The sequence below is a fragment of the Triturus cristatus genome, chromosome 5_1 (genome assembly GCF_964204655.1).
Source record: "Triturus cristatus chromosome 5_1, aTriCri1.1, whole genome shotgun sequence".
Classification (NCBI taxonomy): Eukaryota; Metazoa; Chordata; class Amphibia; order Caudata; family Salamandridae; genus Triturus; species Triturus cristatus.
This window is the reverse complement of record NC_140587.1, coordinates 701,758,690-701,784,906: the sequence shown is the minus strand read 5'-3', so window position 1 is coordinate 701,784,906 and position 26,217 is coordinate 701,758,690. Positions and strand designations below refer to the sequence as shown.

General features: G+C 45.9%; 1 protein-coding gene across 1 annotated transcript in view; it reads right to left on the bottom strand.

The window, feature by feature from the left end:
• Nucleotides 1–26,217, bottom strand: part of LOC146831383 (ethanolaminephosphotransferase 1-like) — a 363,147-nt gene that overhangs the window by 127,676 nt on the left and 209,254 nt on the right. The window contains exon 8 of the mRNA XM_085605667.1: nt 3,898–4,078. Coding sequence (XP_085461793.1) covers nt 3,898–4,078 — 181 coding nt within the window. The remainder of the gene's footprint in view (nt 1–3,897; nt 4,079–26,217) is intronic.

Sequence of the window (26,217 nt, the reverse complement as noted above, 5' to 3'; positions counted from 1 at the left end):
GGTTTCAAATACAATTGCTGCAGGAGAAAATAATATTCCTCAGAATATTATACGGCAAGCACAACCTACTCAGTGCCTTACAAGTTTTCCCCCTATTTCCTTAGAAGAGGTAATCTCATTGATTACTCAAATTAAGAGTGGCAGCCCCTTAGACTCCATCCCTGCACGTATGATGCCTATGTTGGCAGATGTCTTAGGACCAGAAATTCAGAACTTGGTCAACATCTCCCTTAGTACAGGGAAGGTTCCCTTAGATTGGAAAAGGGCGTTGGTAAGACCACTGAGGAAAAACACTGCCATCCCCTGGACGGAACTGTCTAATCTAAGACCTATTTCGCTTCTCCCCTTTTTGGGTAAAATAATTGAGAAATTTGTAAATCGCCACCTGTCAAATTACATCGAAATGACAGGTGGGCTAGACTCCTCCCAGTCAGGTTTTAGGCCAAGATACAGTACCGAGACCACCTTGTTGTCAGTCGCGGACGATCTATACATGTTCCAGGATAAAGGCTATTCTGTTATCCTGGTTCTGTTGGATCTGTCTGCGGCGTTTGACACAGTGTCACACAACATCATGGCCACCAGGCTAGCTAACATCGGCCTGGAAGACAAGGCTTTAGCCTGGCTGAGGAGTTTCCTAACAGACCGCACCCAAAGGGTCACATTGGGGATATATCGGTCAGAGGAGAGGGGGATCTCTAAGGGGGTGCCACAGGGCTCCTGTCTGAGCCCAACTCTCTTTAACATCTACGTGGCCCCCCTAGCTGACATCATGAGATCCCATGGTTTTATTCCAGTGTCATATGCGGATGACACCCAACTCCTCCTTCCTTTTAAAATCCTCACTGTTGAGGTTAGGAATGCCTTTGCCCAGGGGATGAAAGCAGTGGCTCACTGGATGGCATCTAACTTCCTGCAATGTAATGTTGCAAAGACAGAAGTGATGCTGTTCGGGGAGGCCAAACTTCTGTGGACTCCCGACTGGTGGCCTCAAGACCTTGGCCCAGTTCCTGAGCCCAGGCAGGTAGTGAAAAATCTAGGGGTCCGACTGGACCAGGAGTTTTCCCTAAAACATCAGGGCAATCAAGTGGTGGGCTCTTGTTTCCGCATTATTGGCTTGCTGCGGAAAGTGTTCCCTTTGCTGCCAGACTCTACTAGAAAAACCTTGGTACAGGCTCTAGTACTAAGTCGTTTAGACTATTGTAATGGACTATTATTGGCGGCAAATGAAGGAGTAATTTCTAGACTCCAGGTGGTTCAGAACACCGCTGCTAGCCTTGTCCTAAATCGACCCCCTCGTACTCCCTCCAAACCTCTTCTTAACAAGCTTCATTGGCTATCTATCAAACAGAGGGTGAAGTTTAAAATCTGTTGTGTTATACACAAATGCTTGCATGGGAGAGGCCCTGTATATTTGTCCAACAAATTCTCCCCCTATGTACCCATGCGCTCTCTGAGATCCAGTGAGCAGGCTCTGTTGTGTGTACCCAGAGTAAAAAAAGCAAGACAGGGAGACAGAGCCCTATCAGTTGCTGGTCCAATTCTATGGAATAGCCTCCCAATATCTTTGAGGCTCTGTGATGATCACCTCCCTTTCAGGAAACAATTAAAAACTTTCCTATTTCAAAATTAACACGATATACTGCTTGGATCCTCTTTTCCTTTTGCATTAGGGCCGACCAAAGGCGCGGAGATACTCCTTTGGGAGTTGATTCCAGCGCGGTACAAACTCACAAATAAATAAATAAATAAAGACGAGAATTGTACAAGGAATGGAAAATGACTTCCTCAGGTGGTCTTCGCTCCAACTCTCACTATGGGGACGTGTCCAGGTGGTATAAAAAGTGTCAGTACCCAGGTTTAGCTACGATCCAGGTATGTTGCCACTTCCGGTACCAAAAAAACACACTTCGAATGCTAAACAACTGCATTAAAATCTTCATTTGGGGGGGAAAAAGCCTAGACTCAAACCACCGACATTTCATGCAGAAACAAGGACGGGTGGTCTGTGATTGCCAGACATGTACCTATACTTCCCGGCACACCATATATCACAATTGATATATAACTTAGCCGACAACGATGAAGGACCAGTATGGTTGTCTATAAGATGATATTTGGTGCAGGCACGCCTGACTTCAGCACCCCGTTAAAGTGACAAGACCCTGCCATCCAACACATTCCCTCACATTCAAAGCAATGTGGTCTACCTGGAGAGATGTGTACCAATTGTTGGGCATGGATAGTTGAGTATATCAGAAGGCGCCGCTATGGTCAAACGCAGGCTTTAGAATAGGACATGCAGTGATTAATTGGACGCAATAGACATGAAGAGGGATTCCTATGAAGGAGACATATGAAGGAAACATACTTAAGTCATTAGCACAGAATTTACACTGCAGGGATCGCATCACTGGCAGTTTTGCCAATTACTGCATTCGCCTGAAAAGCGAACTCAGATCGGACCCATTACCACTCCGAGTCACCCTTTCAGACATTTTTCATGACACGGGGAACATCTAGAGGTACTTCACCAATATTTAGCAGATCCTTATTGATTCACTTCATTCCAACAGCACTAGACTTGAGACTAAGATTTTATGGCAGACTAGGTTACATGTGGAGTAGACAGATGAAGACTGGTTAGACCTTATGGACCATCACAACCGTGCCCTGAGGGAGGCCAGGCTGACGTTTTCTTACTTCAAAGTACTCCATGATTGGTACTGATCCAAGTGTAAATTTATCAAAGGCTGTTACTACTGATTTATTGCTGCTGATGATGCGTGGAACCAGAATGTGACTTTCGTCACATTCTATAGTACTGCGAGTGATTGATTAATTTCTGGACCACAGTGCGGCACACATTGCACAATACTAGCCTTTGTTATTTCGCCAAATCAGCGATGTATCAGACACCAACAAAGCCACCCCACACTGGAGGAGATGATGTCGACAACCCTGAGGGTAGCAAGAATATGCGTCCTCGCACATAGGCACTGGACGAACACACCCACCCACCAAGAAGGGTTGGCTAAACTTTTCATGGTGGCCACATAAGAGCGCGCACCTACAAAACCCAAGAAAAACTCCCTATCTTTGAAAATGTGTCCATTCATATGGCACATGGATCCTTGAAAATCCACACCATACCCGTTTCATCACCACCCTTCCTAGAAATGAGAACATTAGCATAATTATTCAACGGCTATCTGCACACGGTGGGAGGACAGACCTCTCCTCGCATGGTCTTGTGGTAGTGCGCTTTTGCAAGTAGTCGCGAGAACAGAAGGTACGCATATGGAGGTACGGTAAGGTAAGGTAGAAATGAGTTTGGGTGGTAATTGCAAGAATAGAAGGGTCCGCACCTGGCTTTTTCAGAATGGGAATAATTTCGCACTTTTAAAAAGGTCTGGAACTATGCCCAACTCAAGTAACTTGTTAAGAAGAGAGAGTGGGGGGTCTGGCCATTTGGAAAAGACTTCCTGGAGAACGTGAGGAGGACAACAATCAGCCGGGGAGCCAGAACCAACTCTTCTAAGTAAACCCAGAAAGGTTTCCAAGGAAATAGTGGGAATCGGAGTCAGCTGAGACGACAGTCTACAGATATTAAGGATGTTTACGGGAGTAGTAGAGGTCAGAATACTAGCCTTAATGGCAGTGATTTTCTCCATACAATATGAATTGCGAGAGTCGCAGAGGAGTTGTGAGGGGATTGGTTTAAAGGTAAGGCCAGAAATGCCTGAAAAAACAGATAAATTAACGTAGGCATTTAGTATCATTATACATCGGTTTAGGACTGACAGCAAAGACGTGAACACACTTGTCTCGCAGGCCCTTCATAGAAAACATGCCGAGCATCTAACTATGAAAATGAAAGTTTGATTAGGTACTCACAGTGACATTTGAAAAAGTAACTCCAACCATCCATAGAAACAGCCGGGGTTGTTTGGCTAGTATGTCGCAAGCTGATAAATGAACCCAGGAAGTAAGAAGCACAAACAGTAGGCAGGGAGACAGCAGCGGCAGCAACCCTTCATACAAGGAATGTTTCTTCAGTGTTTTATTTAAGTAGGCCCTGTAAGGGAAAATCAGGTCAGCAAGTTTGAGAATTGCGTTTGCTTTGTGAAGCATTGTTACAATAAGACAGGTGACGTTTGATTGTGTATACTTAATATCAATATAATCATAATGCCAGTTGTATGTGGGAGCAACCAAGATACAGAAAATGTGGCGTAGTTAATGGTCATGGACGTCAATTCACCAAAATGCCAGAGGTAGCAAAAGCAACATCAAGCGCAGCCCCGGCCAGTGTAGGTAGGAGCGGTGGGCCGGCTGGAGGTGGATTGCGACGGATGATGACGAGGCAAAATTAAATAAATAATTAATTTTCCCTCGTCATCGTCCATCGAAATACCTATCCCACCCCCCCAGCCAGCCCCACCACCCCATCGCTCGTACCTGCATGGGCCGCGGCTGATCAAACATCATTTGACCTTCACTTTTCACTTATACACACATGCTTACACATACACATATATTCACACATACACACACTGTCTCTTAGCTAAAAACACTTTCACCCGCAAGCACGCATTTGAAAGCCTTTTTTGCTTATCTCAGCTGGCGGGGAGAGACATATTTTAGCTAATTGCACTCCATTTTGTATTACACCAATAGTGAAGAATATGTTATTATTCACTATTAAAGTAATAAACAAAATGATAGGAAACAGGGAAAGTGGAGCCCCAATCGACATCCATAAAGAAGAGCTTTCCCGTGTGATACTGGCACTGATTTTACCACCTCTGAGGCCAGTGGTCACAAAGGCAGTGTCAGGGGTCACAAGGTGCAAACCAGAGGTCGCAGCTGCGATCTCTAAATTACTCCATGCTTGTCGTACAAAACTGAAATATGGTATACATAGCATTCAAATTCCTTTCGGTTTCGAGAGTGGTATTTCCAGACCCAAATGTTTATCGAAGCATTAAAAGATTTAACAGATTTTAGGTTGTAAGTGCACTCAAGTTAATAAACTTTTCAATCACAGTGACTATATATATATATATATATATATATACATATACTAACTGAAAAAAACATAGGTTTCAGGCACGTTATAGTTAGAAATTAGCATTTATCAAAACCTTAGAAATTCACTGAAAAAACCATAGGTTTTAGGGAAAGTTATAGTTGGACATTTCACTTCTACAAAACCAGAGAAATTCCCCTGTTATAGTTAGTTCAGCAAACTATAACTCGCGCCCCCGCAATGCACTGCTGATGACGTCACATATTACATCACTCATGACATGGTCAGTGACATCACTGATGACATCACTGATGACATCTCAAATGACATCACTGATGACATCATCCATGTGATAATTTGATGCATCTTCTCACACCCTAATATAACCTTTGATACACCCACTCTGAATTACAGCCTGCCATTGTCAAAACCATAGACACTCCAACACCAATAACTACATACACACTCACTGATTCTTAGGTTTACACACACATCCACTCACTCACCCGTACAGTCACTCATACTTATGGTCACTCACTACAGGACTATCATATGCGCTCATACACCTATATAGAAACTCACACACCACCACTCATCCATAGAGGTACTCACACACCTAGTCAGTCATGCAAATATTTAATCACACTGCCATTTATTCACCTATACAGTTATACAAACACCAGCTCACTTACTCATACAAATACTAGCACATTCTTATGCTCTTATACAATCACTGATACAAGCACACACTCATCCATACAGCCCCTCTCACAATCACACACTCTCACTTATAGCCATTTATATACTCCAACACACATATATACTGCCTTTCACATATGTAGTTACTCACACATGTACCACTGAGATATACATTCACTCACTAGCACACCCATACACACACTCACCCACCCATATAGTCCATCACAGATGCACTCTTGAAACCATGCACCCAGTGAATCACCCACTCACACATCTATGCAGAGTCACACACACCCCACCCACACAAACACTCAGGCACCCATACAGATACTCAGACAACCAATCAATAGCCCATATAGACACTCATGTAGCTATTCACAAACCCAAGAGCACCCACTTACACACCAACTGACAGACGGATACAGACATTCACACAGTTTAGTCACTAACCCATGCATTCAATAAGATACGTTTAATCACTCACTTATAGAGTCAGTCACACACCTACTAAATCATCCATTCAGACACTTATACACCCACTCATTCTTCAATACGCCTTTCTCTATATATATTAAACAAATTTAAACTTTACAGAAACACACAGTCACTGGATGATGTCATCAGTGATGTCATTTGAGATGTCATCAGTGATGTCATCAGTGATGTCACTGGCCATGTCATGAGTGATGTAATTGTGACGTCATCAGCAGTGCATTGCGGGGCCACGAGTTATAGTTAGCTAAACTAACTATAACGGGGGAGGTGACGTGTGCCAACGCGCCCCGCGGCGCGTTTTAATTTTGGAGATAAGGTCCCCTTGAATCCTGAGGGTCCCTGGGGTCCAACTAGCCCACCAGGTACCGCCAGTAAGCGCCACAGAGCTGCGTTGCAGAGAGGTGTAAAAAGGGGCGTGGCCTGGACCACCTCTCTGCAACGCAGGCCTGTGGTGCTTACTGGAGGTACCTGGTGGGCTAGTTGGCCCCCAGGGGCCCTCAGGATCGAAGGGGAATTAATTCCCCAACTTAAAACGCTCCACAGGGCATGTTTGCACATATGTCACCTCAGGCCCCGCCCCCTGCCTTCACCACTGTGATGTCACTGACCATGTCATGAGTGATGTAATTGTGACATCATCAGCAGTGCATTGCGGGGGCGCGAGTTATAGTTAGCTAAACTAACTATAACAGGGAGGTGACATGTGTGCAAACGCACCCCGTGGCACATTTTAAGTTGGGGGATAAAGTCCCCTTGAATCCTGAGGGTCCCTGGGGTCCAACTAGCCCACCAGGTACCTCCAGTAAGTGCCACAGAGCTGCGTTGCAGAGCGGTGTAAAAAGGGGCGTGGCCTGGACCACCTCTCTGCAACGCAGCCCTGTGGCACTTACTGGAGGTACCTGGTGGGCTAGTTGGCCCCCAGGGACCCCCAGTATTGAAGGGGAATTAATTCCCTAACTTAAAATGTGCCACAGTGCGTGTTTGCAGAGTGTTGCTGGGAGGGGGTGGGGCCTCGGCAATGGCAGTCTTTTTAAAAAAAAAAAAAAATTATTAAGGGGAGCTGTGTGGCCCCCCTTCCTTTCCTATTTCATGGGTCACCCCCCCCCCCCCCCCACAGGTATTTTTTTTTTTAAAACAAGCCGGTGGCGGTCCCCGGGGCTGCGGGAGGGCCGTGTGCCACCCGCATATATTTGCTAAAAGCCCCGGGGGTGGCGGTCCCTGGGGCTTGGTGAGGCCTTAGAGGCCCCCAAGCATTAGAAAACAAGCCCCGGGGGGTGGTGGTCCCCGGGGGCTGCGGGGAGGGGCCGTGTCCCCCCCACAAATATTTAAGAAAAGCCCCGGGGGTGGCAGTCCCCGGGGCTGCGGGGGTCTCTCTGGGCCCCCGCAATTACATTTCACCATGCCCCCCGAGACTTGGCCCACCCGGGGGCTAAATTATAACAAAGCGCGGGAGCCCATGCTTCGTTTTCTTTATTTTCACGGCGGGATTCGCGGATCCCCCGCAGATTTAGCCATTTAAAAAAACAAAAAAATGCTTTTTTTTGGCCCTGGGGGTTCTTGTGGGAACCCCTGAGCAGGCCTAGGGGGTCAGGGTGTTTCTACCCTGCCCCCTTTTCTTGTTTTTTACGTTTGTTTTTCTCTTTTCTTGTGACTTGGTTCTACCGAGTCACAAGATGGCTGCCAACAGTTCCTGGTTTGGAGAGTTGACAGCCAATTAGAATAAAGATCGTAGCCAGGAGGGTCCGCGGATCCACCACGCCTCTAGATATCGAAACTTTTATTTTTTGATTTTCTCAGCAACTACTGAACGTATTTACACCATTTAAAAAAAAGGCTCTTTCTGAACCAAGGGCTACATTTTTGCCAAATTTGGTGTAATTCCGTTCAGCCGTTCGTGCTGTAGCCGTGTCTAAAGTTTCCTATGGGAAATTGATTTTCCGACCGCTTTTTTTTAATTTCTCAGGAACTACTGAACGGAATTACACCATTTAACAAGAAGGTCTCTTTCTGAACCAAGGGCTACCTTTTTGCCAAATTTGGTGTAATTCCGTACAGCAGTTCGAGCTGTAGTCGTGTGTAAAGTTTCCTATGGAAAATAACATGGAGAAAACACGTTTTGGGACCCCCCTTTTTTCTCGGCCCCCGCTTGACGAATCACCCCGAAACTTTCCAGACAGGAGCTGACCGGAGCGCCCCACGAGTTTTGAAAATTTTGCAAAGATTCGTCATCCAGCGGCAAAGTTGGGAAAACAAAAAACACTTTTCCTACGGAAACGAGGTCCTAATTATAACTATCTACTGGCGACCGCCAGTAGATAATATATATATATATATATATATATATATATATATATATATATATATATATATATATATTATCTACTGGCAGTCGCCAGTAGATAGTTATAGTTAGGAACGTGTTTCCATAGGAAATCTCAAAATTCTATTTTGAATAACTTTGGCGCCGGTTGACGAATCTTCGCGAAATTTTCAAAACTAATAGGGCGCTCCGCTCAGCTCCTACCCTGAAAGTCTCGGGGGGATTCGTCAAGCGGGGGCCGAGAAAAAAGGGGGTCCCAAAACACGTTTTCCCCATGCATTTTCCCATAGGACCTTTAGTCGAAGGTACAGCCCGAACGGCTGAACAGAATTACTTGAAATTTGGCAGAGAGGTAGTCCTCAGGTCAGGGAAGTGCCTTTTGCATAAATTGCAGTAAAGAGCACATACATATCTATAGCCACGCACGGTGCGCGCACCCTAACGTGCGCGAGCGTAATTCTGATTGGTTGTTACATGTCAGTCAACGTTCGAATCGGTCGAAATCAGGAAGTGTCGGCCGCCATTTTGATTGTTTTCAGTGTGAGAGTGGAAAAGGAAGGTGGCGAACGGGAAAAGGGGGCAGGGTAGAGAGTTCCTGACCCCCTAGCCTTGGTCAGGGGGTCCCTGAAGGACCCCGAAGGCAGAAAAAAACATTTAAATTTTTTTTTTTTTAAATCGCGGGGTTGCGCGCACCGTGCGCACACGGTGAAAACCCATAAAAAAAAAATTAATACGTAGTTTATTGAAAACTAAATATATAAAAAAAATAATAATACATACATAACTTAGCATTTAAAAAAACATACAAATTCACTGAAAAAACCATAGGTTTCACACACGTTATTGTTAGGAATTAGCATTTAAAAAACCTTGCAAATTCACTTAAAAAACTATAGGTTTCACACATGTTATAGTTAGGTGGATATTTCACTCGTAAAAAACCAATGAAATTCCCCCGTTATAGTTACTTCAGATAACTATAACTCGCGCGACCGCCACTCTATCACAAGGATGATGTCATCAGTGATGTCAAGAGTGATGCCACTGACCATGTCATGAGTGATGTAATATGTGACGTCATGAGCAGAGGATTGCGGGCGCGCGAGTTATAGTTATCTGAAGTAACTATAACGGGGGAATTTAATTGTTTTTTTACGAGTGAAATATCCACCTAACTATAACGTGTGTGAAACCTATGGTTTTTTAAGTGAATATATATATATATATATAGATAGATAGATATAGATATATATATATATATATAATTTTTTTATTTTATTTTTAGGGTGACACAGTGCTGATATCTTAGAGTAATCACTATCAAAAGAGAGAAAACACCATTTTGAATCTAAATGTACACATGCTCTTATTTTGTGTACTACAAGCACTGATCGGACACAGATGTTATCCCAAGCATTAAAGCAGTTAACAGATGTTGTGATGTTGATGTCAGTGTAATTAGAGGAGTTGTTAAACTTCTCAATCCATGTGTACATATATATATCTATGTGGATAAACAAACTGCCTGAAGCATTTGAGAGGCACACAACAGTTCTCTGCCCTCCGGGCTTCCCGTTCAGCACGCCGTTTCGCTTCACACTTCTTTAAATGCCCAACGCGTTTCAAGGGACCTCCCCCTTCCTCATGGGCTGCCATCAGAAGACTCGATGCTGCACCATATCCATTTCTGACTTTTTATTCGAACAAGCCCCCCAGTAGGCGTGTGCTGAGTGCACCGTCATACAAGGTTTGCTGGGACTTGTAGTCTTTATGATGCAGATTAAAATATTGCCTTTAAGTAAGGTCGAGAGTTCAGATTTAAAATGATGCATAGTCTTTAAACTCCTTTAGTAGGCTGCGTTCCGATCATGTGCGCTGTTGTTAAATGAAGAGTTCTGTGCTCAGACTATTTCCAAATAGTTTGGAAATACAAGCCTCATTCTGCTGACAAAACATCCATAATCAGCAGATGATGGTGCTCCCTCCACGGCCAGGCCGCCGTGTAGCAATGTGGATAAACAAACTGCCTGAAGCATTTGAGAGGCACACGACAGTTCTCTGCCCTCCGGGCTTCCCGTTCAGCACGCCGTTTCGCTTCACACTTCTTTAAATGCCCAACGCGTTTCCAGGGTCCTCCCCCTTCCTCATGGGCTGCCATCAGAAGACTCGATGCTGCACCATATTAATTTCTGACTTTTTATTCGAACAAGCCCCCCAGTAGGCGTGTGCTGAGTGCACCGTCATACAAGGTTTGCTGGGACTTGTAGTCTTTATGATGCAGATTAAAATATTGCCTTTAAGTAAGGTCGAGAGTTCAGATTTAAAATGATGCATAGTCTTTAAACTCCTTTAGTAGGCTGCGTTGCGATCATGCACGCTGTTGTTAAATGAAGAGTTCTGTGCTCAGACTATTTCTAAATAGTTTGGAAATATAAGCCTCATTCTGCTGACAAAACATCCATAATCAGCAGATGATGGTTCTCCCTCCACGGCCAGGCCGCCATGTAGCAATGTGGATAAACAAACTGCCTGAAGCATTTGAGAGGCACACAACAGTTCTCTGCCCTCCGGGCTTCCCGTTCAGCACGCCGTTTCGCTTCACACTTCTTTAAATGCCCAACGCGTTTCAAGGGACCACCCCCTTCCTCATGGGCTGCCATCAGAAGACTCGATGCTGCACCATATCCATTTCTGACTTTTTATTCGAACAAGCCCCCCAGTAGGCGTGTGCTGAGTGCACCGTCATATAAGGTTTGCTGGGACTTGTAGTCTTTATGATGCAGATTAAAATATTGCCTTTAAGTAAGGTCGAGAGTTCAGATTTAAAATGATGCATAGTCTTTAAACTCCTTTAGTAGGCTGCGTTGCGATCATGCGCGCTGTTGTTAAATGAAGAGTTCTGTGCTCAGACTATTTCCAAATATATTTTTTTCCCCAAAAAATGTCAAGGTGGGTACTGTTGTTATGGAAAGTTTGTTGGTGATCCGTGCAGTGGAGACCGAAAATTTCGGTTGCGAAATAAGGTTGCATTTGTAATGTTAATTCCCATAGGAACCTTTAGCCACATCTACAGCCCGATCCACTGAAAAGACTTACACTACATTTGGCAGGGAGGTAGATGTTGGTTCAAGAAAGTGCTTTTTGCTTATTTGGTGGAAATCCGTTCAGTAGTTGTTGTTGAGAAATATAAGTTTAAAATTATAGTGATATTTTTGGCAGTGTACATTTCGCTCTGGTTTCACTATGAATTGTGAATGCACACGCCAACGGGAATGCTCTGATTCGCTGGACGGAACCTGAACAGAAAGTTGCAGCTGCCATTTGTTTGCTCAGGAACAGTTCCTGGGGCTGAACATTTCTGAAAAAGATAACATAAGGGGTCAGAGTAGAGGTATTCTGACCCCATGCTTGAGGAATGGGGGTGTTAGTGACACAAGTTATGTGTCCAAAATACATTTTTTTAATCGTGCATGATGTTCCCAATGACACCGTGATCGCCGACGCATCCCCGTGTACCATCGCACGGACATCGTGACTATCAACATCGTTGCAAATATTGGTGGAAATATTAAAAAATATAGCAGTGAATCTTTATTACGCATTATTACAGAGATATTGAGATTTTGATAAATGTTTTTATAGAATTAATAATATAATGAGTTATCTACTGTGATGGTTAGAATTAATTATATAGTTATAATTTTTGGATGTGTTGGTGGCCATTGAATGTCTGCTTTTGTTTTCCTTTTTCATGAAGTGTCCGATGGATATCGTGATTATCGACGTTATCATGGACTCCGGAGTCACAGCGACAACGGAAAATAGGTTTTAGAGATGGTTGTTCTAGAAATACACTACAAAAATGTGTACAGTAGTAAACTCCTAGTATGTAAAATACTGTACTATTTAACAATGTTTTAGTCACTAGGGTGGCTATGGATAGAGCCTTTGTGTTGCTTGTGTGTATATGACTGCTACGCATAAGACCGGATGCATAGTTTCAGGTTACTTAGAAACCCCCTGTTGCCTTCATCTGTAAAGTGCACTCCATCATTTCTATAAATTCCTTGCTTGTCAAAACACAGATTGTTGTTATAGATACAGCCCATGCAATGGTCTCTGAGGAATGCACAAAGAGTTTTATTAACATGTTTGCTGGCTTTGTCAATCTGTCACAGAACTAATTTGAACACTTCCAGAACTGTCTTTGGCATATATTAGAGTACATCAAGACTGTGAGGGAAAAGCAACATCAGTTCTGCAAAGGTTTATTTCATTAGGATTTCCAACCCTTCCCCAGTGAATGTGCCTAGGTCATTGCCACCACAGTGCACAATCATGAGGTGAGGAGCTTGGGAATCCACAATTGATTTAATCAAAGCCAGCAACTGATGAAACTTTAGTCCTCTCTCGCCAAACCCAGCAATCTGCACATTTGACAAACCCAAGTCTCTGTCAATCCCTCTGTTTTTTTGCAGGCACTTTAGCCCAATAGATATAGCTGTGGTCCACAATCCATACTCATAAGCGTTTTGAAGTGAAGGAACAATAGTAGTCAGGAGAAGGCTGGAGCTGAATGAGGTAGATTTCAGAAGAAAAAGCAATTAAAATGGGGGTGCTTTAAAAAAAAGAAATAAATATATATTTCATTGGAAGGTGTCAGCATGAAAGTAAAAAAAAAATTAGGTAGGGTGTTGAATGCCTTCGCAAAGGTTACAGAGATGTTATAGTTATGAATTAGCATTTAAGATACCTTAGAAATTCACTGAAAAAAACAAAGGTTACAGAAACATTATAGTTAGGCTCACGTTTCACTCGTACAAAACGTGAGAAATCCAGCAGTTATAGTTAGCTGAGCTAACTATAACTCGGCCCCAGCAATGCACTGCTTATGACCTCACATATTACATCACTCATGACATGGTCAGTGACATCACTGATGACACAACTGATAACATCTCAAATGACAGCACTAATTTTAATAACTACTGAACAGGTTTACACAAAATTACAAAAAGGGCTCTTTCTAGACCAAGATCTACCTTTCTGCAAAATTTGGTGTAGTTCTGTTCAGCGCTTCGGGCTGTAGTCATGTCTAAAAACTGCAAAATCCCCATAGACATTGCATGGGAAAAAGTGTTTTGGGGCCCGCCCTTTATCTCGGCCCCTGTTTGACAAATCAATCCAAAGCTTTCCACACAGCAGCTAGAGTGAGTGGCATATATTTTTGGATAACACAGGACTGGTATCTTAAAGTAATCAGTATCAAATGAGAGGGGGGCGTGGCTAACCGCCGATCATGGCGGACGCAGCTTAGTAGAGCTCCGGAGCCCGGGCAGCACAATCCTGCAACATTGCTGAGTGCCGCGACTCATCAAGGTCCATCTGGCAAGTTGATGCCGTGGGGAGACCAGGGCACGCCCGATGGCTCACTTGGCAGCTGGCACCACCATCGTGGGGAGAGAAAACTGAAGCAGGGCCTGTTCTGCAGATGTCCCCGGTCAGGCAGGTGCAGTTGGATGCAGTGAAAAGCTGAGCAGGGCCTTCCGATGAGACGCTGAGGTCCTGCCATGAGATTCGAGGGGGGCTGACGCCTCCCTGATGCCCCGCCGCTCTAACGCTGCCTGCAGGTGTGGCTAGGTGTGTCAGGCACTGAATCGGTTGCGCCTTCCTTACTGTCTAAAATGGGGGCTTAGACAAAAACTACATCTCCCAGAATGCCTACTATGACTGGGAGGGGCCTTGTGTATTTTAGCCCATGACGCACGCCGAGCAGCGTTTGTAATTCTTGAGTCGTTCGAGGACGAGAGACTGTGCGGCTGCATTGGTCTCAGTTTCTCCCCTGGATACATTGTTTCTAGAGGACTTTGTTGCGTAGTAGGATTCCGTTCGGTTTGGGAATCTCCTACGCGACTGTGGTGCTTTTTGGCTTCAGCAGCTTTCCTCCGCGGCAAACAGCTGTCTGCCCGCACTCGTTGGAAGAGGATTTTGTGTTCGTGGGCTGTTCCAGTAACAGGCGCGGAGAAAGGATCCAGCGGCTGCTCTGTCACCTATGCTGCTCGGGCTCGAGTGGCAATTTTGTCTATATCTGATAAGGGGAGCCCGTACTTCCGCCAATCGCGGAAACGAAGGTACCATGGAATTAATGGAATTAAATTTGTAACGCGCAAAACTTAGCCCAGAGGGCATCAAGGCGCCTAAATAATAACTAGAATAGTCCTGCGATGCTAGTGATATGCTCTATTAAAGAACCAGGTCTTAAGGGCTCCCCTAAAAAGGGGCAAAGAAGAGATAGCTTTGAGCTCAGAGGGGAGTGCGTTCCATAAACGCGGAGCAATTGATGCGAAAGTTCTTGCTCCCCATCTTGCCTTCTTGATAGAGGGAATAACAAGGAGATTCTGTTGAGCAGATCTAAGACATCTGCCAGGGACATATCTAGACAGCAGAGATCCCAATCCATCAGTCGGTCCTGCCATAAGTGCCTTGTGGACTAAACAAATAACTTTGAAAGAAATCCGATGTTCAATGGGCAACCAATGAAGATTCTTCCTAGCCAGAGTGACGGAGGCTGAGATAGGAAGGTCAAGGACAAATCTTGCTGCTGCATTCTGTGTTGCTTGTAGACGCAGCAGCAATCCCTTGTTGATCTGAGTATATAGTGAGTTACAATAATCTATGCGAGACCCGATTAGTGCAACAGCTGTTTGTTTTCTTGCTTGTGGAGATAAGTAGTGAACTATTCTACGGAGGATTTTTAAAACTTCCCAGCAGGTAGCTACAGTTCTATTTATCTGCAAGTTCATAGCCAGCTCAGTGTCAAAAATGACCCCCAAGTTTTTAGCAGACTGAGAAGGGGTTGGACACGTCCCCAATGAAGGCGGCCACCATTCATTCGACCAGGCATCTCTATCCTTTCCAAAGATCAGGACCTCCGTCTTGTCGCCATTCAACCGCAAAGAGTTAAGGGTCATCCAGTCAGCAATCGATTGCATGCAGCTCCTGAAACCAGCCGCCGAGATGCTAATAGACTGTGACATAGATACCATGATCTGCGTGTCGTCTGCATACGATACAACCTCCATCCCCTGGGATCTTACTAGTCTCGCAAGTGGGGCCACATAGATGTTGAAGAGGGTCGGACTTAATGCCGACCCTTGTGGCACTCCACATTGCATGGACTTTACAGGGGAGAGGTAATTATCCATTTTGACCCTCTGCTCTCTGCGGTCTAGGAAGGAAGATAACAGGTTAAGAGCGGACCCCTCTACACCCATCTCCCTAAGTCGAGATGTTAAGACCGCGGGAGAGAGGGTGTCGAATGCAGCGGTCAGATCCAGTAAAACCAGTATTGTGGTCAGGCCTTTATCTACATTCATCCTGATGTTATTGGACACAACAGTGAGTGCAGATTCCGTGCTATGTAGTTTTCTGAACCCATGTTGCGTTTGGTCCAGAAAACCAGAAGACTCCAAAAATGCCGACAGACACTGATTTAGATGCATCTCAAACATTTTAGCTGGAGCCGGCAGGAGAGAAATTGGTCTAAAATTTTTTAATACCGCCGGATCCAGTGATGGTTTCTTCAATAGCGGCTTTACAATGGCTCTCTTCCAGGCCGAGGGGAATACACCATGTTGTAAGGCATTATTCATAGCATCAAGGATGTGGGGTAAGAGGGTGTCCCTACACTCTTTCAGAGTTTTGAGGGGGCAGGGGTCCAGAGGAGAGGAAGATTTCGTCCGATCCAGCAGGAGGTTAAGATTTTCAAGAGTGATGAGGGGAAATTTAGTAAGAATCTTATCGGGGTCCTTTGGCCAAGTTTCTAATATTGCCAGATTTGTGATAGTTTGTGTTTCCAGGAGGTTCTTCTGTATTTCCAATTGCATGGAGATATCCACAATTTTGGTGTGGAAAAAACTAGCAATGTTATCACAGAGCTCCTGCGAGCTTTTAATCGGATCGGGGATCTGTAGGGAACATAGGGAATCTACGATTGTAAAAAGTTCCCTCGACGAGGTCAAGGATGTGGTGATATTGGAGAAATGATTTTGTTTCGTTTTGATGACCAAGGATTTATAGGTCTTCAGGGAGCTTTTATAGCGCTCTCTATCCTTTTTGTCCCAAGTCCTTCTCCACTGCCTTTCCTGTCTCCTACAGCCTTGTCTCATCAGCCTAAGTTGCTCCCCAAACCATGGGGCAGAGGGTCTACGCCGTGCAGTATACCTAGGGGTAATGGGAGCTAGAGTATCCACTGCCTCACGTATAAGATTGTCTAATTTCCAGGCTGCCTTCCCTGGATCTGAGGTCCGAGTTTGGAATTCAAAGAACGGGGTCAAGGACACATTGGTGATGTTTTTATAATTTCGCTTATACTCTCTTGAGGAGAGCTCCTTCAGGGGGAGCTTTATATCATCTGTAACAAAGAAGATGGGGACTGCTAGATGATCTGTCCATACTAGCTGTTCTGGAGGGCCAGACGAGATTCGGGAGTCAGTAGAGAAAACAGCGTCGAGAATATGACCTGCTCTATGTGTAGGTTCTCTAACCAACTGTTTGAAACCACAGGCCTCCAGAGAATCAGTCAGGGACATAGTGTCCTTGGATGAGATATCCTCTAAATGAAAATTGAGATCACCTAGAATGGTGAAGCGCGGTTTGCCAGCATATGGTTCTAGTAGACTGAATAAGTCATTACAAAACTGAGATCTCGGCCCAGGGGGCCTATACAACAGTATCCCAGAGAAAGACGAGGTAGGTGAAGATACAATACAGAAATGTAAGGCCTCAAAGGGGTCAGAAGACTTTGACAGAGCCTTGGTTCTACATGTGAACCGAGACTGGTAAAGTATCGCGAGGCCACCACCTCTACGTTTCGCTCTATCTAATCTATGAAGAGCATAATTCTCGGGGATGGCTAGAAGGAGATCATGTCCCGAGGATTCAGTTGCCCACGTTTCCGTAACAAACACCCAGGGTGGGTTCCTAGCTGTCACGAAATCATGAAAAAAGATGTTATTTTTAATGATGGAACGGGCATTAATCAGATAACCTCTCTCAACATGTTCCTCATTGAGTGGTTGGCCAACGTTCTGTTGCTAGCTATGTCTTGTTAACCACTGTCTCTTTGGGAAATAGTTGCTGGATTTATTTCCTTTTCCTTTTCGTGGTAACCAAGGAGGTTATCTGTACTTATTAGGATCTGGAATAGAGTGAAGACTAAGCATTGGTTCTGTTTGTGGGTCCGTTACTTTAACTGCCTGATGGAACAATTCCATGTTGGCATTTCTTCTTTGACATTGGGTCAAGGATACAAATAGCTTTATTGATGGAACTTGGAGCACTGAACTTTAGATTGGACACAGCACTTTCTTTTTGTTTTGTTTTCTTTCTTCTTTCTTTTGGGAATGAGAAAGGAGGGTACGTATATATGGTGCTTGGTTTCCTACTAAAGCATACAGAAGAGCCGGAACATCCTACATTCCCACCCTCACTCACCTGTATACCGCCCACAAACAAAGAGACACCACAGGACTTGCTAGATTTAATACTACAAGAGGTCAGGGAGTGCAGAAAAGCTATAGAGCAGCAGATCGGTTCGCTCCCAACAGGCTTTACCCTACTCAGGCTGATTACACCAAGCTTGCAACCACCGTGAAGGCCAATAGCCTGGTACTGGAAGAGATCCTACCTCAACACAAGGAGCACACATCGCAAATTCAGCTACTTCAAAGACAAGTTACTGATCTGCAGGACAGAGTTGAAGATGGAGAGGGCGGAACAACGTGCGTGTCATCGGGCTCCCGGAACACAGTGAGGGCCCCAACACCGCCAACTTTATGGAACAGTGGTTCAGTGACCATGTGGCCCCTGATGGACTTTCAGACTTCTTTTGTGTGGAAAGGGCCCACAGAATTCTCACTGGGAGGCCTAAGGTGGGCGCTCCACCAAGACAGCTGATAGCCAGGAACTTAAAGTATAGAGATTGAGATGTACTGCTCCAGAAAGCACGGGAGCAGTCCCAGATACAATTTGAAAATCGCCGGATATCACTGTATCCCGACTACACCCTCATGGTCCAACGTCAAAGATCCTCCTTTCAGACAGTTAAAAAGAAACTAAGAGCTATGGACGTCAAATATGCGCTCTTATTCGTGGTAACCAAGGAGGTTATCTGTACTTATTAGGATCTGGAATAGAGTGAAGACTAAGCATTGGTTCTGTTTGTGGGTCCGTTACTTTAACTGCCTGATGGAACAATTCCATGTTGGCATTTCTTCTTTGACATTGGGTCAAGGATACAAATAGCTTTATTGATGGAACTTGGAGCACTGAACTTTAGATTGGACACAGCACTTTCTTTTTGTTTTGTTTTCTTTCTTCTTTCTTTTGGGAATGAGAAAGGAGGGTACGTATATATGATGCTTGGTTTCCTACTAAAGCATACAGAAGAGCCGGAACATCCTACATTCCCACCCTCACTCACCTGTATACCGCCCACAAACAAAGGGACACCACAGGACTTGCTAGATTTAATACTACAAGAGGTCAGGGAGTGCAGAAAAGCTATAGAGCAGCAGATCGGTTCGCTCCCAACAGGCTTTACCCTACTCAGGCTGATTACACCAAGCTTGCAACCACCGTGAAGGCCAATAGCCTGGTACTGGAAGAGATCCTACCTCAACACAAGGAGCACACATCGCAAATTCAGCTACTTCAAAGACAAGTTACTGATCTGCAGGACAGAGTTGAAGATGGAGAGGGCGGAACAACGTGCGTGTCATCGGGCTCCCGGAACACAGTGAGGGCCCCAACACCGCCAACTTTATGGAACAGTGGTTCAGTGACCATGTGGCCCCTGATGGACTTTCAGACTTCTTTTGTGTGGAAAGGGCCCACAGAATTCTCACTGGGAGGCCTAAGGTGGGCGCTCCACCAAGACAGCTGATAGCCAGGAACTTAAAGTATAGAGATTGAGATGTACTGCTCCAGAAAGCACGGGAGCAGTCCCAGATACAATTTGAAAATCGCCGGATATCACTGTATCCCGACTACACCCTCATGGTCCAACGTCAAAGATCCTCCTTTCAGACAGTTAAAAAGAAACTAAGAGCTATGGACGTCAAATATGCGCTCTTATTCCCTGCTCGCCTGAAAATCATTCATGACCAAAAGACTTACTTTATTGAAAGCCCAGAAGACGTAGAGGAATGGATAAAGGTAATGGATTCGGCCTCGCTGTCCGGTGCCACCTCCCAAAGCCTACCAAGCAGCCCCAAGCGAAAGTCAGGAAGGCGGCCACGCCATAAGGTGAAGTCTGCCAACAAATCGCAGGTGCTTAGCCCTACTCACGAGCAGGTGCAGCGGAGCAAAGATGAAGCCCTGGTGACTGCCAACACGTTTAGAGAATGTGCCCTACACACGGCCTCTGAATCATCTGAGGGAAGCACTGTGTGCTCGGACTCTGACAGCAGCATAGCTTTGTTTCCCACGGTGACGCCTCAGACCGCAGATGATCTATTGGACTAAAGAGACACGAGAGAGGCTGCCCTGCTTGACCACAAGGACATACAGTTCAACAGAGATGGCACCCAATCCTATAGCCATGTATATCCTTTTATATGATTCAAATGGTAATGTAACAGTATTAATATTAGCCCCGGGCCCAGCTGAGCCCACATGTTTAGACATCACACCATGGACGGCGAGAGCGACAACCCCCTAATTGCGTACGCACCATGTAAATGCAGCAAAGTTTCTCATATTGTGTTTTTAGTTTAGATCAGCATAGTTCACCAGCTGGGCCTAGTATTTGTAGTTCAGAGGGAGTTCAGGGGTCTGGCACACAACTGATGACATGTCCTAAATCGTGGCCCACACTTCATACTCCGGGCACACACACCGTTATCACCACGAACCACACACGCTTGGCTCATATAACTTAGTCACCTGGAATGTTCGGGGTCTAGGCTCAGTGCAGAAGCGACATAGGGTACATGCACAATTGATTAGGCGCAAGGCGCAGATAGTGTTCCTGCAGGAATCACACCTTACAGAGACAGAAGCGGTGAAAATGCGTAACAAATGGTCATGTATTCTCTACTAATTACTCTGCCTTTGCCAGGGGAGTGACGATCTGGATCAGGTATGGTGCCCCATTTGTGGAACTAGAAAGGCGTATAGACACACAGGGTAGGTACATATTCCTCCATGGGACACTCGACGGGTCACACATTGTGCTGGATAACTTATATGCCCCAAACTACGACCAGGATAAATTCTTCATGGGGCTAAACACAATACTAGCGGATTGGGAGGCATACCTGTGGATCATAGGGGGCGATTGCAACGGTCATGGATACTAGGCTTGACTGCTCACACCCTCCGTGGAGCGGGAACTGTTAAGCAAGCAGAGGCCGTTTGTGGATGGGTGGATGGGTGGGCACTGAGCGATGTGTGGAGACTGAGGGATTTGTCAAACAAGGAATATTCCTTCTACTTCCAAGTCCACCAGTTACACACGAGAATAGATAGAATTCTATGCTCCCTCCCCATAGCTGCGCAACTGACACATGCCACATACTTAGCAAAAACCTTCTCGGACCATAATCCTCTAGAAATTTCCATTACCTGGGGCAGAATCCCCACCCTGGTCCCTATGGTCCCAGCTGTTAGAGGATACTATATTCCGCACCACCATGTCCAACACCATCACAAACTACTTTTCATAAACTGGTAACACTGCGTCTTAGATTTTAGTCAAATGGGACGTACTCAAAGCAGTAATGCGGGGCACTGCGATTAGAGCTGCAGTGGGTGGAAGGCAGAAGGTCTGTAAGAGCCTGAAAGTGGTGGAGACCAAAATGAATGGGTTGGAACAGGAAGCGGCGAGCGACCCTGAGAAACAGGCTCCCTTGCAGGAGGCGCGTATCCAACACGCTGAGCTGCAAGAGACCTTCAGGGTTTTTGACTACAGGGCATATACCCAGATAAAACATACAGATGCAGACAAATCAGGGACAGTTCTAGCCAAGATACTGAGAGATGACCCCCGACTACTATTTAATTAGTGAAATTATCACACCACGACACAGTACGTACTCAGCAGGACATAAATGATGCCTCCTGTACATATTACGTCACACTCTATGGCAAACCAACCCCAATGGACGCAGCGCTCATAGACGCATTCTTAGCGGACATACCCTACCCTCAGCTCACTGCAGAAGCACAAGAAACTCTAGGAGGCCCTAGCATAAGAGCCGAAATAAAAGCTGCTATCAAAGGGCTCCCATGGAACAAGGCCTCGGGGCTGGACGGTCTACTGGTGGAGTTTTTTGATACCTACGCTGAGGCCTTAATTTCCCAACTGGAGGACCTGTACAGCAGGTCGTTAGCACTGGGTCACCTCCCCCCTACTACAACACAGTCTTTAGTAGTTTCACTTTCTAAGCTGGGGAGGGATGCATCGGACTTGTCGGGGCACCGCCCACTATCACTTTTGGTGACAGAGTATAAAATATTAAGTAAAATTTTGGCGAGCAGGCTCCTTCCCTATTTAAATAAGCTCATTCATATAGATCAATGTGGATTCATACCAGTACGCAGGACGTCCTTAAACATTAGGAGACTGCACCACATAATGGCAACTACCCTCGAACATTATCTAAATGCTGGTTGTGTCTCTCGAAGATTTGCGACAAGCATTTGAAACGCTCACGTGGGAATACATGTTTAAGGCCATTGAAACATTTAGCTTACCTCCCGAGTACCTCCAGTGGCTGCGTTTACTATGCGAGGCCCCCACCACAAGAGTCCGTAAAAGTGGATACATATTGCAAGAGTACCCGGTTCGCAGGGGCACGCAACACTGTTATTTGTACTCACGCTGGAACCACTGGCACTTCGGCCGTGCCAGGAGGCTAGCCAATTCGGGAAATGGATCGGCAACTCAACACACCTGATATCTGCCTATGCGGATGACATAATTATCTATACACTGGACCTTATGGGCGTGCTGGACCCCATCCCCAGAATTTTCTCCTGGTTCGAACGCATATCGGGCCTCGCCATTAATGAAGCAAAATCAAATGTCTTCTTTTTCCAAGAACTTGCCCGCCTTGAGGAGATTAGCTGTGGGCCGTACTCCTTGCCAGTGGCGCACCACACTTTCAAGTATCTTGGCATAAACATATACCGGTACCATGCAGACATGCTGGAGGGCAACATTAATAGGGCGATCGCGGCGAGCAGGGCGATACGCTCGAAGGTCGCCTTCTGAACTACGTTGCCTCTCAGCAATGGGCCGTATGGCAGTGTCAAAGATGGTGGTTCTCCCCGGCTCTTATATTACTTTACCAACCTGCCGATCATAGTACCTCCAGTTACCTTTCGCATCCTAGAGGCCATACTCCTGGACCGTATATGAAGGGGCCGGACGGTGAAGGGTGAGCCTTAAAAAATTGAAGCTAGAGACAAACAGAGAGGGGTTGGGGGTGCCGGACTTCCGGGCTTATTATTATGCGAGCCAACTACAATGGCTGGCCTACTGGACTGCAGGCCGTAACTTGCAAGAGATCGGATATACCGCGCAAGATATCGACCAGGAAACCCTGCACACATTATTACTATCACAGTGTAAACTCCCCCCGAATGTACCGCCCCTGCTGTGCATAGCACTACTGTGTTGGAAGAAAGTGCTGCAATACACGTCCCGTTGCCCTCCATATGCAGGAAACATTCCACTACTGGGGATCCCAATTCTTAGAGGTATGCTTACAAGGTGCAGGATTGGGGCCTGGTCCGAAGAAGGGGTCGACACGTTAGGGGCACTATTCACTAATGAGATTTGAATGGATCATGAGAATTTTGTACTGGAAACAGGGGTGCCAAGCCACTTATACCTGATACACGCTGCGGTATCGCAATATGTAAGGAAACACGGGCCCCCCAGAGAAATGAACTCCTGACAAACGAATTAGTCAGAACCTTATACTACAGAGGGAGGGGGCTTCATCTCATCAAATGGATATATGTTGGCATCCGGGTGCATGTTGTGGCGCCACTCACCAAATGGATGGAGGATATTGGGCGGGAGATATCCGACAGGGAGTGGTCTGATATACTGAAATATCTGAAAAAAGTGACCCGAAATGCAAAATTCTAATTTATACAATGTATGGTTCTCCATAGGGCCTACCTTACGCGACGCCACCTGCATTGGATGCTCCCAAATACGCAACATCACTGCCCTCGTTGCCAGCTAGCGGAAGCAGACTTAGCCCACATGTTATGGGTATGTCCTCACCTAAGAGGATTCTGGGGGGGAGGCCTGCCGCCACATAAAGGCAGCCACACACCTATACATGGAGGACTCGGTATCGGGGCGGTATTATTGGGAACTGGACGGGATGGGCCAATCTCAATTTATTGCCTTATATGCAGATGATCTACTAATGTTCCTCGCCAACTCTGCAGACGAACTGCAGGGCGCTAGGGGACTATTGGCTCGACTGGGAAGAGTGGCGGGCCTCAAGGTCAACTGGAATAAGACGTGCCTCTTCTCTGTCTTGAATGGCAGGAATGACCCACCGGGCGCGTTAGATGTGGTATGGGAAAGTAGATGCCTGACTTACCTGGGAGTACGAATTTATCATTCAGCTATTGACTTACTGGAAGGTAATATCGGACGAGCGTTACGAACCACCAGGAGCAATTTTGAATTTTTGGGGACTCTCCCGCTATCAGTGGCGGGACGGGTAGCGCTCCTAAAGATGTTCACATTACCGGATATGCTCTATTACTTTGGCTCCCTACCACTATTCTTTACTCAACCTAACACTATGGTAACGGGATTGTTATGGGGCTCTGGGAGACGCAGAGTAGCGCTCACCACCATAATGAGACCTAGGTGGGAAGGGGGCTTCACCATACCTGACTTCGAGGCCTATTACCACACAGCTCAACTGCAGTGGCTCACGAAATGGGTGGCGGGAAGGCTCCGCAATGGAGAGGAACAGGGGGGCACGGATCCGGACTTACGACAGCCCTCTCGCGTGCCCCTGAGGCTCCCTTTGAGTGAAAGAGAGGTTCCGAGAGACCTGTGGGTGATGCGCCAATGTTGGAACCAAGCTATTAAAAGGGCCAAACAGGGCTCCCCATATACACCCGACATTCCGCTGCTGGTCTGTGGGGCACTACCACATGGGGGAGACTGGCAGGGACTACGGGCCTGGGAAGAAGCAGGAATCTCCACTGTTGGAGACCTCTATGAGGATAATACCCTCCTACCTTTTAATGATCTATCAGAGAGATTTGAACATCCTAGGCGGGACTTTCTCTTGCATGCCGCACTGACGGCAGCCATTCGTAAGCATTGGAAGAAGGGGATGGTGGAACCGCAACTTCTTTCCCATGTCAGTATGTGGTAATAGAAGCCGGGACGGTTAAGGCGGTCACTTGCCTATATAGTCGGCTCACCCAGGAGATCAGGCGTCCCTTGGAGAGGCTGCGTACTAAATAGGAAACCGATCTTGGGATACCCATAGAGGGGAAGCAGTGGGAAGCACTGGTGGAAAGAGCGTGGAAGTGCTCCAGAAATGCGCGATTCCAGCTCATCCAATTTTATGTCCTCCACAGAGCATATCTCACTCCGCACAAGATTAATGAGTACTTTGGAGCCCGAACAGCCTGCCCGCGATGCAAATTAGAAAATGCCGAATTTCTGCATATGTTCTGGAAGTGTCCTTTACTGGAGGGGTTTTGGAGAGCAGTATCGGCTAAACTAGGAGACTTAACAGAAAGAGACTGTGCACTGACCTCGGGGTATTGCTTACTACACTGGTTCCCTCATACTGCCCATAATAAAGTTACCAGCAAATTCATAGACTTGGGGTTGGTCCTAGCTAAACGAGAAATGACCAGTCACTGGAAGGTGGCCAGTGCGCCTAGCATGTCAAGGTGGTTGTGAGAGGTGGTTGTGAGAACTCACAAAGTGGGCTGACTGTGAAGGGATTTTTCGATTGCAAATGGCCCGGAAAACAGGTAACGAAAAAATGCTAGACATTGCGAGAGCATGGGAGGCTCTGGTAGAATTGCTCAAGCACCCGACTGATGATAATGAACCACCCCTTGAATAAGGAGCACTGTGTGTGGGGATTGAATTGTTGCCCCATCTGGGCAGGTAGCTTGGGGGATTAAAAACCTGTATTATAAAGCGGCTCCCCCTTTACGGATATCATACTACTTGACTCATTGAACCTGATGCCTTGCATGACTAGATCCTATTCTCCACAGAGACATAGATGTCTGAGCGACATGCCTGAGGGAGGGGGCTGGGCAGAAGCTGAATGGGGGGGGGAGGGTTTTGTTATTTTATTGTATTGTTGAGATTGCTATGAATGAGTACTAGAATGGACAGTTGAGATGTCAATCTATCGGCACAGGGATACAGAGCACGGCACTTCTGAGGACTCTGATTGGACCATTAAACACTATTACTATCATGTGAGAAGGCCGCATGAGACGAGAATTTGCAAATAGAAATGAGCAACCCACAAATATGAATGTCGATAAATGTTAATAACAGCATAATGGAAGCTCTATAATCCCACTGTATTGCTCCTACTTGATCTGATAATTGAATAAAATCTGTTTACAAAAAAAAAAATGGAGG